The 17,320-nt window shown below is 35.0% G+C and overlaps 1 protein-coding gene across 4 annotated transcripts in view; it reads left to right on the top strand.

The window, feature by feature from the left end:
- Thoc2 (THO complex subunit 2) overlaps positions 1-17,320 on the top strand; it is a 113,076-nt gene that overhangs the window by 70,345 nt on the left and 25,411 nt on the right. For all 4 annotated transcript variants that reach the window (XM_052170179.1, XM_052170180.1, XM_052170177.1 and 1 more), the window contains exons 19-30: positions 1,045-1,141; positions 3,742-3,859; positions 5,477-5,656; positions 7,233-7,397; positions 10,669-10,944; positions 11,931-12,072; positions 12,506-12,663; positions 13,896-14,024; positions 14,308-14,439; positions 14,525-14,709; positions 15,203-15,381; positions 15,618-15,720. In XM_052170179.1, coding sequence (XP_052026139.1) covers positions 1,045-1,141; positions 3,742-3,859; positions 5,477-5,656; positions 7,233-7,397; positions 10,669-10,944; positions 11,931-12,072; positions 12,506-12,663; positions 13,896-14,024; positions 14,308-14,439; positions 14,525-14,709; positions 15,203-15,381; positions 15,618-15,720 — 1,864 coding nt within the window. The remainder of the gene's footprint in view (positions 1-1,044; positions 1,142-3,741; positions 3,860-5,476; positions 5,657-7,232; positions 7,398-10,668; positions 10,945-11,930; positions 12,073-12,505; positions 12,664-13,895; positions 14,025-14,307; positions 14,440-14,524; positions 14,710-15,202; positions 15,382-15,617; positions 15,721-17,320) is intronic.

The following is a 17,320-nucleotide window of genomic DNA, read 5'->3' as shown; positions in this document are numbered from 1 at the left end:
ATGTGTTCCTAGATGTAAACAATAGTTTCTGACTCAAAACTTTTTAAGGGTGGGCATTTAGTTGTTTGAGTTTCCTTGGTATTTGTCTTAGTCAGGGTTTCTATTCCTGCACAAACATCATGACCATGAAGCAAGTTGGGGAGGAAAGGGTTTATTCAGCTTACACTTCTGCATTGCTGTTCATCACCAAAGGAAGTCAGGACTGGAACTCAAGCAGGTCAGGAAGCAGGAGCTGATGCAGAGGCCATGGAGGGATGTTTCTTACTGGCTTGCTTCCCCTGGCTTGCTCAGCCTGTTCTCTTATAGAACCCAAGAGAACCAGCCCAAAGGTGGTACCACCCACAAGGGGCTCTCCCCACTTGATCACTAATTGAGAAAATGCCCCACAGCTGGATCTCATGGAGGCACTTCCCCAACTGAAGCTCCTTTCTCTGTGATAACTCCAGCCTGTGTCAAGTTGACACACAAAACTAGCCAGTACAGTGTTCTATATGATTAAGTCCTAATTGGCCAGGATGCATAGTTTGAACCACTGCTTAGCTTGTATTATGAAGAGCAAGTCACGTGACCCATCTATTTTCAGTTTACCTCATCAGTAGATTTATGCTAATCTAAGACAATTATTATAATCAATATAATCTGTTTACTTATATATGCTTAATAAATATTAGCTATTACTATGGTAAAACTCCATTCAGTTATACAGTCAAAATCTACAGGGCTGGAGAGATGGTTCAATGGTTAAGAGCACTGGCTGCTCTTGTAGAAGACCAGGTTTCCCAACATTCAGCATGGCAGCTCACAGTCAGGCACATCACCTGTTCAGGAGCTCTAAGACCCTTTTCTAGCTCTTCCTTAGGCACCTGATAATGAACGTGGTACACATATGGTCATGTAGGAAAACATGTATACACATGAAACAAAAATAAAAATGTCTTAAGAAATTATTCATACCTCATTTTACTTTAGAAACTGAATTTGTTGAAATTATACTTACGATATTTTTTTGTCTAATGAACCATTTTTGTTTTTTATTTCGTCTAGGTCTGGCTAGTTTCTGTGGTGCAGTATTCCGTAAATACCCGATTGATCTTGCTGGTCTTCTTCAGTATGTAGCCAACCAATTAAAGGCAGGCAAAAGGTAAATTATATGGGGATGAACTTCAATAACTCAAGCACTTCAGGTGGTTTTGAAATGTTGAGATTACTGTTACTTTTAAAGTCACATAGATTCAACTGGAATAGTTACTTATTTATAGAATATATATATTTTAAGGTAGAGTCTCATTATGTAATCCAGGTTGTCCTCAGAATTGAAATCTTCACTTAACATTTCAAGTGTTAGAATTGTATACACACTTGTGCGTGTACACACACACACACACACACACACACACACACACACAGTCTCATCCTGGAACTCACAGTGAGTCCAGGCTGGCCCTGACCTCAGAGACCCACCCGCCTGCCTCTGTCTCTGATAAAAGGCATGTGCCACCATGCCCAGCTATTGAATATTTAAGAGAAACTAGAAGTCAATACAGAGGGATGGTTGCTTTAGTACTATAAAATTTAGCCACATATATACATCATTGAAAAGTCAGTTAACTTATTTTATACTATTAAGCTTTTTTTCTGTAAGAGAGTATACAGGAAAAATACTTTTTGGATATGAATTTGATGTGTAAGATTTCTGTGCTTCTTTGTAAAGGCTGAAGTTTATTGTGGGCAGTGCGTAGGCTTTGAATAAATAGATTTGTTAAACATCAGCACAAGTATATTGATTATAATCAAATAATTCCATAGTGTTTTTAGAAGATTTCTCATAGAAATTCAATAAAAAAATAAAAGCTCTTTGGTGGTTTGAACGGGTACTTTGCTGTTTTGGCTTTGGAAAAAATTGAAGATAGTATAGCCTCTGGGCTTGACAGGGGACTATAGCTTTGTCATCTCTATCACAGGAGTGTAATTTACTTGTTTGTTTTTACAAGCCTTGAGAGCAGTCATTTTAATCTGTAGTTTAGTTTGCCTTATTGCCAATTCATATTTGTGGCCATTTAATTAAAACATTTTAAAAACAGTTGAATGCCACATTTGTTAGAGTTACAGCCTGGATGGATTGGTAGTTGTATATTTGTTTGCACCAAACTGCCTAGTTTAAGAAAGTATGACACATTGCAAAGAAGCTCCTGATACGAATATTAGAAAAGTATACCTTTGTTCAATAACTTGTACATTGATAGTTGTACTTTGACCTTTGGAAGTACTGTGTAATTAGAGAAAGTTATAAAAGTCACAAAGTGTTTTTTTCTAGTGACAGTTGAAAATGTTGCAGATTAAAGTACATCCTTAGCCAGGTGTGGTGGCAGATGGCCATAAATCCAGAATACTTAAGAAAGAGGACCATGAGTTTGAGGCTAGTATGGGAAATCTAGGGAGGTTTTGTCTCAAAAATATATTACTACATTACAAAAATGTAGATTGTAATGCTTATTTTACAAAACCTTTTACTTTAGGCTCAAGTACCACAACTTGACACATTCCCCTTTTGTTTTTCCTTCCTTCCCCCTTCTTTTTTTAAATTATGAATGAATGTTTTAGGGCTTTATTCATTTTTATTATTTGGAGTTTTAGAGAGATGGTTTTCGCTGTAAAAAAACAATCATTGAGCATCCTGAATTGGCGGCTGAGGAACATGTTATTGGGGCAGCTGTTGAATGAATATAAACAGTAGATTAAGCATCAGACTTAGAAAAGTTGGTGACAGCTGCACTTGTGTGAGCAAGTGGCTCTATCTGTGCTAATATGCATTCTTAGGCCATGGCTTAAGTAATCTACTTCCACATTCATTCTCTGAAATATTTGTGTTATTTTCTTGTTATTGTGACAAATTCCTAAAAGAAGCAACATGCAACTGAGGAATCAGTTGCAAGTGAGTTCAGAGGTTTCAGTCTTGAGTTAGCAATTGTTGCTTTCAGTGTGCTGTGAGGCAGAACATCAAGGCTTAAAAGTGTGTGGGGCCACAGATTTATCAGCAAGAAAGGAAGAGGCTATTTGTCTGTCTGTTTCTCTCTCTCTCTCTCTCTCACTCTGTGTGTGTGTGTGTGTGTGTGTGTGTGAGAGAGAGAGAGGGAGAGAGAGAGAGAGGGAGAGGTAAGGGAAGGAGGGTGTGGAGGGAGTGATGAGAGAGGAAGTGAAAGAAACAGACAGCATTCTGTCATCTGCTTCCTCCAGCTAGACCTCACCCAAAGTTTCAAGAACCTCTCAAAATAGTGCCATCAGATTGGGATCAAGTCCTTAACACGTGAACTCCTGGAGAACATTTCTTATTTATTGACAGTCAAAATAGGAGAGAGGTAAAGGCAGGGTGTGTGTGTGGAGGAAGTGAAGGGAAATGACAAATGAAAACTGTGAGGAAAAACACATGAAGCTTGGGTAAAGGGAAAAAGAAGATGTTTCAAATTATTTTTATTTTTGTATCCTATCTCCAAACTTCAAATTAATCCAGGTAAAAATAAATCAAAGAGAAACATGAAATACTTTCATTGTAGTACTAGAATGGATGTAACATTTATTTTGAAAATAAAAAAGCCTTGCTGTTGTCACTCATTCCTTTGTCTAAGTAAAGATTCTCAGGAGACTATTCATTATTTATTATTATTTTCATACTTGAAGTTTTAGCTTCAAATACTTTTAATTTTTATAGTTTAATTTTTATATTTCTTTTAAATTTTGTATTAGTTTTGACCTACTAATATTGAAAGAAGTGGTACAGAAAATGGCAGGAATCGAAATTACAGAGGAGATGACAATGGAGCAATTAGAGGCCATGACTGGTGGGGAGCAGCTGAAGGCTGAGGTAAGGCAACTATTGTTCTACTAGATCTGTGGCTTTGACTTTCAAGGGGTCAAAATTAAAAAGAAAAATATCTGTAAGGAAATAAATGATAATTTTTTACTTTGAGATCCATTTTGTATAGAATCATAAAAATTTTTGCCCTTCTCCTTTCTCACTTTTGGCACATAAATTATCCTTTTGGCCATCGTATCCATACTGTCTGAGCTACTCATTAGTCATATAATAGCCATCTTTGTCAAATTGGCTATGTGGATAGTAGTCCTGGTTATCATTCGGCTATATTGCAAAATGCTTGTATTCAAGTAACCTTTGCTTAAATTTCTCTGTTCTTCATCACTATGCTTAAGTGTTGATTCATATCACATCATAAGAATGTCAGTGCAGTGCAGTGACATATTTGGAGATTGCCCATATTTATGTACTTTTTATTGTATCATTCAGATTGTTATATTAATTGTTGCTAATTTCTTTTTTACTTTTTTATTGGTTATTTTATTTATTTACATTTCAAATGTTAGCCCCCTTCCCACTTTCCCTTACACAAGCCTCCAATCACCCTTCCCCTGCCTCTATGAGGGTGTTCTCCACTTACTCACCCATTCCCACCTCGCCGCCCTAGCTGGGGAGTCGAACCTTCACAGGACCAAGGGCCTCTCCTCTCATTAATGTCCAACAAGGCCATCCTCTGCTACATATGCAGCTGGAGCCATGGGTCCCATCCATGTGTACTCATTGGTTAGTCTAGTTCCTAAAACTCAGGGAGTCTGGTTGATTTCTAATTTCTTACTTTGCTTAATTAAGCTTTGTCATGAGTATATGTGCATAGGAAAACATGGTTTTTGTAGAGTTTCATACTGTAATCTACATTTTTTTTTCATTTATCCATTGTGGGTTATGGAACATACCTGCCACAGATAATTGTACAATACTGTATATGTGATCATAGTGTAGAATCTAAACAGTATCTAATTAGCTAAAGCTTAATGTCAAAGCCATATATGTTCTCCTCTCAAAACCACTGCTACTTTCTTTTTTAAGAGCTGTCAAACACTAGTAATTGGAACTTTAAAACATACAAAAGTATAAGAGAATAACTTATATTTGCACTGAAAAGGTTTTCGTTGATATTTCCACTGGAATAAATCTCTATCACAGTCCACTAAATCTTTTCCCTGAATAAAAACATAATCCTTTGTAACATATTACCAAGTAGAAAATGGAAACAAAGAGTTTAAACACAGTTGAGCTACTATTAGTCAGCTTATAATAAACAATAGTATCATTAAAACAGATTTGTTAAGGAGAATGTATATAGGCTGTAGAAATGCTTTATTTTATTCAGTGTTGCTTTATATTAAACCAGGCATGTCTTCTTATTATTCTGCTTTTTTAAGACAGAGTCCTTTGTAGTCACTTCAAGCTGGCCTCAAACATGTGTAATTGAGGATGGTCCTGAACCTCCAATCACCTTGATTATATTTCCCATGTGATTGGATAATAAATTCTAGCTCAGAAATATTTTAAAGATTATGCTTCAACTTTCTTGTGTGTCTTTTCCCAGTGAGACAGCATGGAATACATTGCATATAGCAGGAATTTTTGTCTTCTTTTATGCAGGGTGGTTATTTTGGCCAGATCAGAAACACTAAAAAATCTTCTCAGAGATTAAAGGATGCACTACTGGACCATGATCTTGCTCTTCCTCTCTGTTTGCTTATGGCACAACAGAGGAATGGGGTAATTTTTCAGGAGGGTGGAGAGAAACACTTGAAACTTGTGGGGAAGCTCTATGACCAGGTAAGTGAAAGAAGCTTGGGTGTTGAGGAAGACATTTTTTTTTAAATCTCAATAAAATAGAAATTGTGATGTCATTTGAAACATATCATTTGTACACATCATGTGAATGTCTGGTAGGCTTTCCTTAAATAGGGCCTCTATTTCTGTGCAAACTATGCTATTTACGAGATGGGTATAGGAGATGTTATATATAAGGTTTTCAGTTAATGAGACAGTCCATCATGAACGGCCATCATCAGATTGTATGCCTTTTTTTGATCTTTGGAAATTGTAATTTTTCCATAGTAGATACTATCTCTTATTTCTTACTAATAAGATTGCTAATACTTAAACCCATTTTGTTGGGTAATAATATTTTTGTGCTTATTATTTTTTAATCCTTTAAACAATGACAAAGTCGTTGACTTCTCATTGCATGTATGTATTGCTGTATAGGATTTTAGGTAAGTGCTTTGGGAGTCTCTTAGACTGTCCTTGGCTAGCAACTCAAAAGGTGGCTTTTCAACCTAGTATTAAGTTTCTCTTTGATAGTCTATGGCTTTTAGGAGAGTGTTGTCAATTCAGATGGGACAATTTCATTCAAACTATATATTTAAGCACTGATATGTGTTATGAGCATCTTTATGTAGATAATTGATAGTACGATTCCTTATGACATTTTTGACATCTTCACTGTTCTTTTACCCTTCTCCTCTCTTTTATATTTCCCTTCCTCCTCACCCCTGTATTAAAGATTTCCTTATTTTCTCCTTTGCCCTCTTCAAGTCGGCTGTCTCCTGTTATTTCCCTCTCTATTGTCCCCCCCCCCCACCATAGTGGTCCCTTTACACTTTCCTGGTTTCTCTAGTTACTACAGTTTTTATACTCATAGCCGAAGATGTAGTAGGTTATAAATATGTATCACTGTGCTTAGAGCTCACATGTTCTTTCTCTTCTTTTGGAGGCCATATAGAAAAATATAATTGACCAATTATATATATGTGAATATGTAATATTTATTTTAATTTAGAATTTTATTTGATACCTAGTAATTGTGCATGTTTATAGGGTATATTGCTATAATTCAGTGCATGTATGTAATGTATAAATTATAAAATTGGTAATTCCAATTTTAAGCTTTTAAACATTTACCATTCCTGTTGAGAAATACTGAACTCCTTTCTTCTAGATATTTATATGTCACAAATTGCTATAAGCTATGGCCAATCTCTGTTGGCTGTATATCACTAGAGCTTACTTCCCCTATGTAGACGCATTGTGGTACTCCAGCTCCCGAATCTCTCTACCACTTTCCAGGGACACTCTAAGCCTTTAGTATCTACTCTTCTTTTTACTTTTGTGATGTCAACATTTTTTAGACTTTATGTACAAGTGGTAATATGCGAAAATTATCTTTCTACCCCTTGTTTGTTTCACTGAACATAGTGTTCTTCATTTCTGTCCCTGTTGAAATTTGGATTCTTAATTGTCAATTAAAATTCTGTTAAAATAATATCTCTTAATCATTTGAAAAAGGTTTATGTTGCTTTTGGAAAATATTAACATTTGTTTCTTGTTTGTCTTATTTTTAATTTAGTGTCATGATACCCTAGTACAGTTTGGTGGGTTTTTAGCATCCAATCTAAGTACAGAAGATTATATAAAACGAGTGCCTTCAATTGATGTGCTCTGTAATGAATTTCATACACCACACGATGCAGCATTTTTTCTGTCTAGGCCAATGTATGCACACCATATTTCGGTAAGTATGAATGTCTTTATTGGTGTTCAAGAATGGTTTACACAAATATTTGACTTTTAAATATTCTCTAATTTGATAAATACAGATTACTCTGATTTTCTATTACTATTCTTGCCTCAGCAGTGAACAATGAAATGCTGTTTTAAAGAACAGGTCTTCCTATTACTTTCCCCACAGGGCCATAGTCAATTCATAGAGACCCAACATATTCTCCATTTTGTTAATTTGGATTCTGGCCCTTCTACTTTTTTAAAAATAGTCTATACTATTTGTGGCTTTCAGTCCAATTTGTGGGGTGAAATGGTTTAATTCTATATTAAATGTGGTATTCACTCCAGTCATTGGTCCCCTTCTCTTAAACTAAGTTTTCCTCTTTATTTTCTATAAAATTTATGTTATATTGTGTGTAGAGTGGGGAGCCCGAAAAGGGGAAATCATTTGAAATGTAAATAAAAAATATATCAAAAAAAAAAAAAAAGAAAGACACTAGGGAGAAATTTGACGTTCATTTGATCATGTGATTGAGAATACTGTTAGTGTTTACATATGAACAACTGCTACAGTCTTACTTGATTTAATGACCACTTCACTAGTGTTAATGCAGCAATTCCTTGCCTGTATCTTCTAGAGGGTTAATAGGAACAAAAATGGCTTTTGAACTCATTTGAAGTTTCTCATTCTAGAGAATTCACTGCTATATGTAGTTAATGTCTTATATTCTCACTCTAACCATATCAAAAAGTCTCATTCATAGAAACATAGGACCTGATTTCTTGAAGAACCTGGGTAGAAGAAATGGTTTATCTAAGGAATTTCATATCATATTTTACTACGTTGAGAACTGGACACCCTAATCAGTAATGAGTCCTAGCAAACAAATACTTGGCTGTTTGAGATATTCCTGGTCAAAACATGGACCAGGTCATTCCTATCAGTAACATATCTTTTGTGGGGCATGAAAGTGTTTCCTTTTAAGAGATAATATAATCTAATAAAAGAAATGGCATTTTCTTCTCAGGGTTTAAGAACAAAGAAATATATCGTGGCATTTATATACTCCAGGCAATAATAAGGTGCTCCCAACCCACTTCATATAGGCCACATGTGTCCTATATGAACGTTCTTCATATAGGCCACCTGGGTGTCCACACTGCCCTAACTTTGCTGCTTAAGTGAATTCCTCAGTTAGCTTTTGATGAGGGAGAATGTGTAAGAAAATGATGAGAGGACTGGAGGTTTACAGAGGATGCTATTCTCAAGATGGTTCTCAGCACCTATGGGGAGGGTCACATTATTCTAGTTCCAGTTCCAGGGGATCAGGTATCGTCTGGCTTCCACAGGCACTCATATACATGTGTCACACAGACACACACACACACACACACACACACACACACACACACACAGAGAGAGAGAGAGAGAGAGAGAGAGAGAGAGAGAGAGAGAGAAAGAGAGAGAATATTAAAAATACAATCTTTTTTTTTTTAAATGGTGAGAGAGGACATGAGGTAACTTCAGATTCCCCTCAGGAATTGCCTACCATGGGCCCTCAAACAAACACTGCTCAGATTCTTGGCCTGACAAAAAGCTTTTTTGGACATAAATCAGTGGTACTATATTATTCTCCGTTTGATTGAAGATGTAAACATAAGGGCTGGAGAGATGGCTCAGAGGTTAGTGTATTGACTGCTCTTCCAGAGGTCCTGTGTTAAATTCCCAGCAATCACATGGTGGTTCACAATCACTTGTAATGGAATCTGATGCCCTCTTCTGAAGACAGCAAAGTGTATTCATATAGATTAAATAAGTAAATCTTTAAAAAATTTAAAATATATATAAACTTAGGTATTAATTTTAGATAAGGAAAATTAGCATTGTAGATGAAGTATAACCATCTTTTTGACTAAGCTGACTAGATACTAGTAGCAGGCCTACTACTAAGTTCACAGATTCAAGACCAGAGATTTGGGAAGATTGGTATTATTGTGGTGTTATTCAGTTTTCACATAAATATAACTTAATTTTCACTTTTAATTATTGAGACTCATCTTGAAACAGATCTGAAAGGAAGGTTTTCCTTGCCCTAGCTGTTGTAGACTTTTCCTATTCAGGTAGTCAACTTGTCATATGCAGGTAGTTTCAGCACTGTTTTATCTCTTGTCTGGTAGAGCATTTAGCAGATGTCAACCCCCTCATCTAGATTCTTATTAGTTGCCTTTGGCAAAATCTGCCTTTTAAATTTAAAATCCTTTCACCCTCATTCATAGTCTCTGATAGAATTTGTATGATTTCCTATAGCTAACATTTTTGTAGCTTTATCTGTTCTATAGTTTCAGGAATTATCAGCATGTTCAATAGCTTGGGTATCAAAATAAATAGTGCTAGTTTTAGAATAATTGCAGGATTCCTGGATTTTGCGTGACATATCATTGAATGTAATAGATTGTACACTTTCAGTTTAGTCAGCATGCATGAAGCCCAGTCAGTCTCAAGGCAGCTGAGACTATTACCAATCAGTGCAGAACTCAAAACCTTTGACTGATGGTCATCTTGTTATATACTTAGCATAAATTGAATTATTTCAATGCTTTTTCTAATACAAAGAAACAGCTGGTTGCAGGACTTAGATTCACCTTAAGGATCATGCCCATTTTCTTGGCAAAAGGTCTTTCATCATAAAATGGCTGAAAGACATGAGACAGTGTATTAATTTTCTTTGCTGCATTTGGAAATAATTATGTCAGCATTTCTGCACTAATAGATTTATTTTTATCTTATGGAACTGAAAGTATAGTCTTCCTCCAATTCTCTTTCTAATTAGGACAATGCATCAGGATAAAGAAACTATAGCATCAGTTCTGACATGGTTTCAATTTAATTTATTGCAGGTGCTTATGGAAAATTTTATTTGGCTTGAAAGTAGACTAAAGTAGTTGATTGTTCTGTCTGGAATTTTGTCATTTTCAGCATTAAAGTATTGCATTCTGGGAAACCTATAAGTCTGGCAAAACTGGACGTTTAGCTTCTGAGGTAGTAGTCTCAGTAACTTTTTATAACCTTTCTTAGTGGCAATCCAACTTGTTGATACATGTCCTACTGGAGATACTAGGTCAAATTTTATTGACAAAAACTAGTTAAGAACATGAAACAAAGGATTAGAACAGATTTCAGCAGTAATTTATCTTGGAATAAGTGCTTTTGGTAAGAAACTAGAATTGCCACGATTGTTTTGCACAAATATATATGATATGTTTTAACTTTTTATTTCCAGTCAAAATATGATGAACTTAAAAAATCAGAAAAGGGAAGTAAACAGCAACATAAAGTCCATAAATACATTACATCATGCGAGATGGTGATGGCGCCTGTCCATGAAGCAGTGGTCTCCTTACATGTTGCCAAAGTCTGGGATGATATCAGCCCTCAGTTCTATGCTACATTTTGGTCACTGACAATGTATGACCTTGCAGTTCCACATACCAGCTATGAAAGAGAAGTCAACAAACTTAAAGTCCAGATGAAAGCAATCGATGACAATCAGGAAATGGTAGGTTTTGATGTAGCAATGCAAATGTAGTTGAGACATTTATGTGTGTTATCCATATTTTGTAATGTTTTTAGTTTAAGATTCTTGATTTTTCAGTCTTGTCTCTCTATTTTAAGTAGATTTAATGGTAACATCTCAATGATTGGGGCAGGATCTTAGGAAATGGTTGGAAATCATGATTAAGGAATAAAAGACACACATGTCTTTTCTACTGAATACTGCTATAGCAACCTAATGTTATTTGTGTGGCTCCTATTTCAAGAGCAATAGGAATTCCCAAAGGGTTATTATTATCATCCATAATTATGTATGTGTGTGTGTATATGTGTATATATATATATATATATATATATATATATATATGTATGTATGTATGTATAATCCAGCAAACATAGGGAGTAGTATGGGGTTTAAGGAGACCTCCTTTACTTGATAATGTATTTCAAAAGTCAGGTTGGTAAATAATTAGGCAGATACTGAAAGTTAGGTAGAATAATAAATATATAATTAAGAGCTGATTTAGATTCCTTAGCTATGAAATAACATGTAAAAATGGAACTTTAAAAAGATTATGAGAGTAATATGAAAAGTGATTTTGATAAAGTGGGGGGATATTTAGTCTGAAGTTAGAGACCAGATACATAGCTGCGTGCCTTTTAGAGTACTTTGGTATGAGGTACTGAGACTATAGGCTATGCTAGAGACAGTGGCAGTACATATGGCTTGTCAACAAGTGGGTTATAATGAAGATGACTTACTGTTTGCCTCAGCTGTATACTACCAGAATTAGGAAGAAAACCTGTTCAGAAGGTGTGTGAAGACTGATACTGATTCAGATGTGCTGAATGGAAAGAAAGTAATACATTCAGGCATGCCTTCTGTACAATCATGCTTCAATAATCATACTGTATAATCACTTTTCTCTTTAAAATTTATACATGAAAGGAGGCAATACAGTTAGAAAAGTATCTGACTTTACTTTTTAGCCTCCAAATAAAAAGAAAAAAGAAAAGGAGCGTTGCACAGCCCTTCAGGACAAGCTCCTTGAAGAAGAAAAGAAGCAGATGGAACATGTTCAGAGAGTACTTCAGAGATTGAAACTAGAAAAAGACAACTGGCTTTTAGCAAGTAAGTTCTTGGGATTGACTATTTGCTGCTAAATTGCAAAAACAAACATTTCTAACTTTGGCGGTGTTCAAGTGATTATGCACATATTCTGCTCTGTTTACTGTTCGCTTTAGTTAGTCATTACCACAGAATCAACCTCATGTATTCACTGAAGTGACTGATGACAGTTTGCTAGTGAAATAAAAATTAGTTTGTGTAATGATAATACTGATAGTTTATTATTTAAATTTTCTGCACAGGATCATAGTATTGATATTATATATCTATAATATGGACATTATAGGTAAATGTCTACAGAGTAAAAGTGATAGGAATCTTTATCACCTTATTTGTGGTTTTATGACATTGTATACACTACAGTTGTCATGTTTGGTAGTCTTCAGACACTTTAGGAAGAAGATAACTGCTTAATACATTCTTCTTTTATTTTTAGAGTCTACCAAAAATGAGACCATCACAAAATTTTTACAGCTGTGTATATTTCCTCGATGCATTTTTTCAGCAATAGATGCTGTTTATTGTGCTCGTTTTGTTGAATTGGTACATCAACAGAAAACTCCAAATTTTTCCACACTTCTTTGCTATGATCGAGTAAGTTTTTATTGCAACCTTTAAAAAAACAATTCACATAAACACAGCTAAGTATTATAGACTCTAGAGGCATTATGTATACAGTGAATTAACATGATCTTAAATACCAAGTTTGTGACCTTGAATCCTAACTAGACTTCTTTTAAACTATATGTCTTAATTAGGGTTCTCATTGCTGTAAAGAAACACCATGACCAAGGCAACTCTTGTAAGGACATTTCCCTGGGATTGGCTTAGGGGGTCAGAGGTTCAGTCCATTTTCATCATAGCAGGAACATGGCAGCATCCAGGCAGACATGGTATAGGGGGAACTGAGAGTTCTACATTGTCATCTGAAGACTGCTAGGAGAAGACTGGCTTCCAGGTAGCTAGGATGAGGGTCTCAAAGCCCACTCCCACAGTGACATACCTACTCCAACAATGCCACACCTATTCCAACAAGACCACAACTCCTATTAGTACCACTCCCTGGGCCAAGCATATTCAAATCACCACACTATATCTTTCACAAGGTATTTAACCTCTCTGTGCCTCAGTTTTCTTATCTATAGAAAGGGAATTGCTTTGTAAGATTGATCTGAGGCTTAAATGTGTTACTATATATAAGATCTCCATGAAATGGTGTCTGTTGCACTCAAGGTTAACCTATTTACTCAGGATTTGAATTTAATAATCTTGTAACCTTATAAGCCGTTCTATATGCTTTAATTTTTACCCCTAAAACTATAGCAACCTTCTACCCAAATAAAAGCCTTTATACATTCATACCACATGAAAGCAGGGAAAGTTCTTTAGTGTCATATTGATGGATATTCCATCATGCCTTTTTGTCTTGCATTACTGTTGTTTGTGGGTTTAAAATATGTGTGTTATAGTATGCCTGCTGCCTATTTTTAAATTTTATCACCTTTGCCTTTGCCTACTGTCTATTCAGTTTCAGTCATGAATGACTAAGTCTCCAAGAAGCATTATGTAATAAAATGATAATAAATAGCCTTTTCTTTTATTATTAAAAATTAGATTTCTTTATAAAAATACATTTGGATTCTTTATGATTGCTATTTTGTTACAGAATCTAGAGTTGCCAAAAAAAAAGAAAATCTCCACAGGTGTGAATATAAAAGGAGAAAGTACATTTTTTTACTAAATTTATGTGTATATTATGATTTGCTTTAATATAGTTTTATAATATTTTCAGTTAGTTTTATCTTTTTTGAACATTTTTCCTCTAGGTTTTTTCTGACATAATTTACACGGTTGCAAGCTGCACTGAAAATGAAGCTAGTCGGTATGGGAGATTTCTTTGCTGTATGTTAGAGACGGTGACCAGGTGGCATAGTGATAGAGCCACATATGAAAAGGTATATAATTAATAAGTATCTTTATGTTTTACTTATGTGTATAATTATTGCTTCAGATTAGTCACTTAAAAGAATTTAAGATTCGGCTATAAAGTAATACTTAAAATCACAAATAACATATTATAAAAAGTATCTTTTTTATTCTATTTCAACTTGACATTTCAAGTTAATATCATTGGATAAGCTGAACCTTTCTTTTCTGTAAGAGTCACTGAAATGGTCTTATTCTCCTATTTTGTGGGATTAATTTTACCTCTATAAATGAGAAACTTATTTTTCTTAGGAATGTGGAAACTATCCAGGATTCCTTACCATATTACGGGCAACTGGATTTGATGGTGGGAATAAAGCCGATCAGTTAGATTATGAAAATTTTCGACATGTTGTCCACAAATGGCATTACAAACTAACCAAGGTAAAATCTAGTGGATATTTTTCAAAGATATTTTTCTCTTCAAACCTGTATTTTATGATAATAGTTCTTTAAACATCTATTGTAGGCATCGGTACATTGCCTTGAGACGGGCGAATATACTCACATCAGGAATATATTGATCGTACTAACAAAAATACTTCCTTGGTACCCAAAAGTTTTGAATCTGGGTCAGGCTTTGGAAAGAAGAGTAAATAAAATATGCCAAGAAGAAAAAGAGAAGAGGCCAGATCTTTATGCATTGGCTATGGGGTAACACAATTATATTTTAATGTGATTTATGAGACTAGATTACAGAAGGATTCTGAAGATTTGAAACTGTTTTATAATGTTGAAGTCTTATCTTCTGCTTTGCTTCAGGAGATTATGGGAGATTATGCGATCATGTTTCCACAGGCTGGTGAGAGTTGTCACTTCTGATTATCAACTTCCGGTCTATACTGGATGATAGTTTCAAAGAAATATATTTCTTGAAGGGGGGAGATATAATTTTTAATAGTTCTCACATCTTGAGTAGCAAAAAGAAAAAGGCTCTCTAGTTAAAGAATTAGTTTAATTTGAAAGAATGACTAAGGTTTTAGAACACTCTAAAGAACTTGAAGAATATACTGAAATGTAGCACTTTATTTCCTAGAGCTAAGTAGCAGAGTAAATAAATTTGCTAATTTTATTTGACTAAACCCCATATTTATCTTTTTTTTTTTGATTTGTGTATGTGTATTTAAACACTTTGTGCGACTTTCAGCTACTCGGGGCAGTTGAAAAGTAGAAAGTCACACATGATACCTGAAAATGAATTTCATCACAAGGATCCTCCTCCAAGGAATGCTGTTGCCAGTGTACAAAATGGGCCTGGTGGTGGGACTTCTTCATCATCTATAGGAAGTGCATCTAAATCAGATGAAAGCGGTGCTGAGGAGACTGGTACGCTTGTTTGTAGGCACTTTTAAACAATGTATTGAAATGTTTTATCACATGATAATTACAATGCTAGCCTCATATTGCATTTTATTCCCTAGTTATGAGTATGTAACTATTAAGAATTAACTATTAAGAATTAATCAGCCTCCTGGGCCTTCCTAATTATCCACTAATCATTTTGCTGTGAAGTCAGAGTTTGTATTTAGAGTTAGCTAACAAAAGCCTTGTTTTTATTTCAGATAAATCAAGGGAGAGATCTCAGTGTGGTACAAAAGCTGTTAATAAGGCTTCTAGTACCACACCAAAAGGGAATTCAAGCAATGGAAATAGTGGCTCTAACAGGTAGGAACACTGTATTGTATGTAACAATTCTAAACCCTCTCTTGATTTGCAGCTGCTGTGTGTGTATACCATCTCCTTTATGTTTTAAATGACATGTATATTCTATTATCTTTTCTTCTGCCCCTTGTTCCTCTTTTATGAGAACTGTTCTTTCATGACCCTTTTTCTACTTTCATAATATATATGGTATTTACACTCTTATATATAGGTTCTGCATATGAAAGGAGATATATTTGCCTTTTTGAGCCTTTCTAATTTCAAGTGCCATAAAGATTTCTGGGTGAATCCATTTCCAGCAAATGCCATCATTTCGGTTTTCACTTTGGTTGAATTTCATTTTGTATGCATCTCATACTTTCTTTATCCACATGTGTATACCATGGGCGTGTATGTATGCACATTTATGTATATATAAGTGGTCGTGCATGCTTGCCACAATGTGTGTAGAGGTCTAACCTCAGATGTTACTCCGCACCTTGTACATTGTTGAAATTAGATCCTCTTTGCTGCATATAGTAGTAGGCCAGCTCGCCTGTAGGCTTTTAAAGGTTCTCTTTTCTCTGTCTTCCTTTGTACCATAGGAGCACTGGGACTACAGATGAGGTCTATTATGCTTGTCTTTATGTGGGTTCTGAGAAGTTGAGCTTACTTTCTTATACTTGCATGGCAAGCACTTTACAAACATGGCCATCTTTCGAGCTCCAGAGTTCTCTCCTTTAAAAAAAATTCTCTTTTAAGTTAGCATATAGAATACTTGTGGCATTTCCATATATATGTCTCATTATACTTCATTCTAATTTGCCCTTACCCCTGTGACCTCCCTTGCTCCCATTGTCTCTTGCTAGTCTCGGTCTTCTTTCCAAAAAATCTTCCTTCTGTTTTAAATGACATGTATATTCTATTATCTTTCCTTCTGCCTCTTGTTCCTCTCTTATGAGAACTGTTCTTTCATGACCCTTTTACTATTTTCATAATATATATGGTATTTACATCCTTACATATAGGTTCTGCATATGAAAGGAGATATATTTGCCTTTTTGAGCCTTTCTAATTTCAAGTTCCATAAAGATTTCTGGGTGAATCCATTTCCAGCAAATGCCATCATTTCAGTTTTCACTTTGGTTGAATTTCATTTTGTATGCATCTCATACTTTCTTTATCCACAAATCTGTTAATATATAAGTAGGCTGGCCCCATTTATTGTGAATAATGCAGCAATTAACAAAAATGTGAGTATCTCCATGTTATGTTGAATTAGAGACCTTTGGGTGTACACTCAGGAGTGGAACAGCTGAGATATTCTATTCTTAGTTTTTGAGAAACCTGTATGTACACTGACTTCTATAGTGATTGCATGAGCTAACATTTCCATTAGCAAGTTATAAGTATAACATTTTACCCTCATTCTCACCAACTTTTTTCTTGCTTATTCTCTTAATGGAGAGCCATTCTGACTGGTTCAAAACAGTTTTAATTTCTATTTCTCAGATGGCTAAGATGTTGAACACTTTTAAAAGGATTTACTGGCCATTTATATTCATTTTATGACTTAATTACCAGCCTGCTTATTTATTAGGTGAATTTTGGAGAATTATTTGCA

Source organism: Apodemus sylvaticus, chromosome X (assembly GCF_947179515.1).
Source record: "Apodemus sylvaticus chromosome X, mApoSyl1.1, whole genome shotgun sequence".
NCBI classification, from domain to species: Eukaryota; Metazoa; Chordata; class Mammalia; order Rodentia; family Muridae; genus Apodemus; species Apodemus sylvaticus.
Note: the sequence above shows the minus strand (reverse complement) of the source record. Positions and strands in the feature narration are given on the sequence as shown.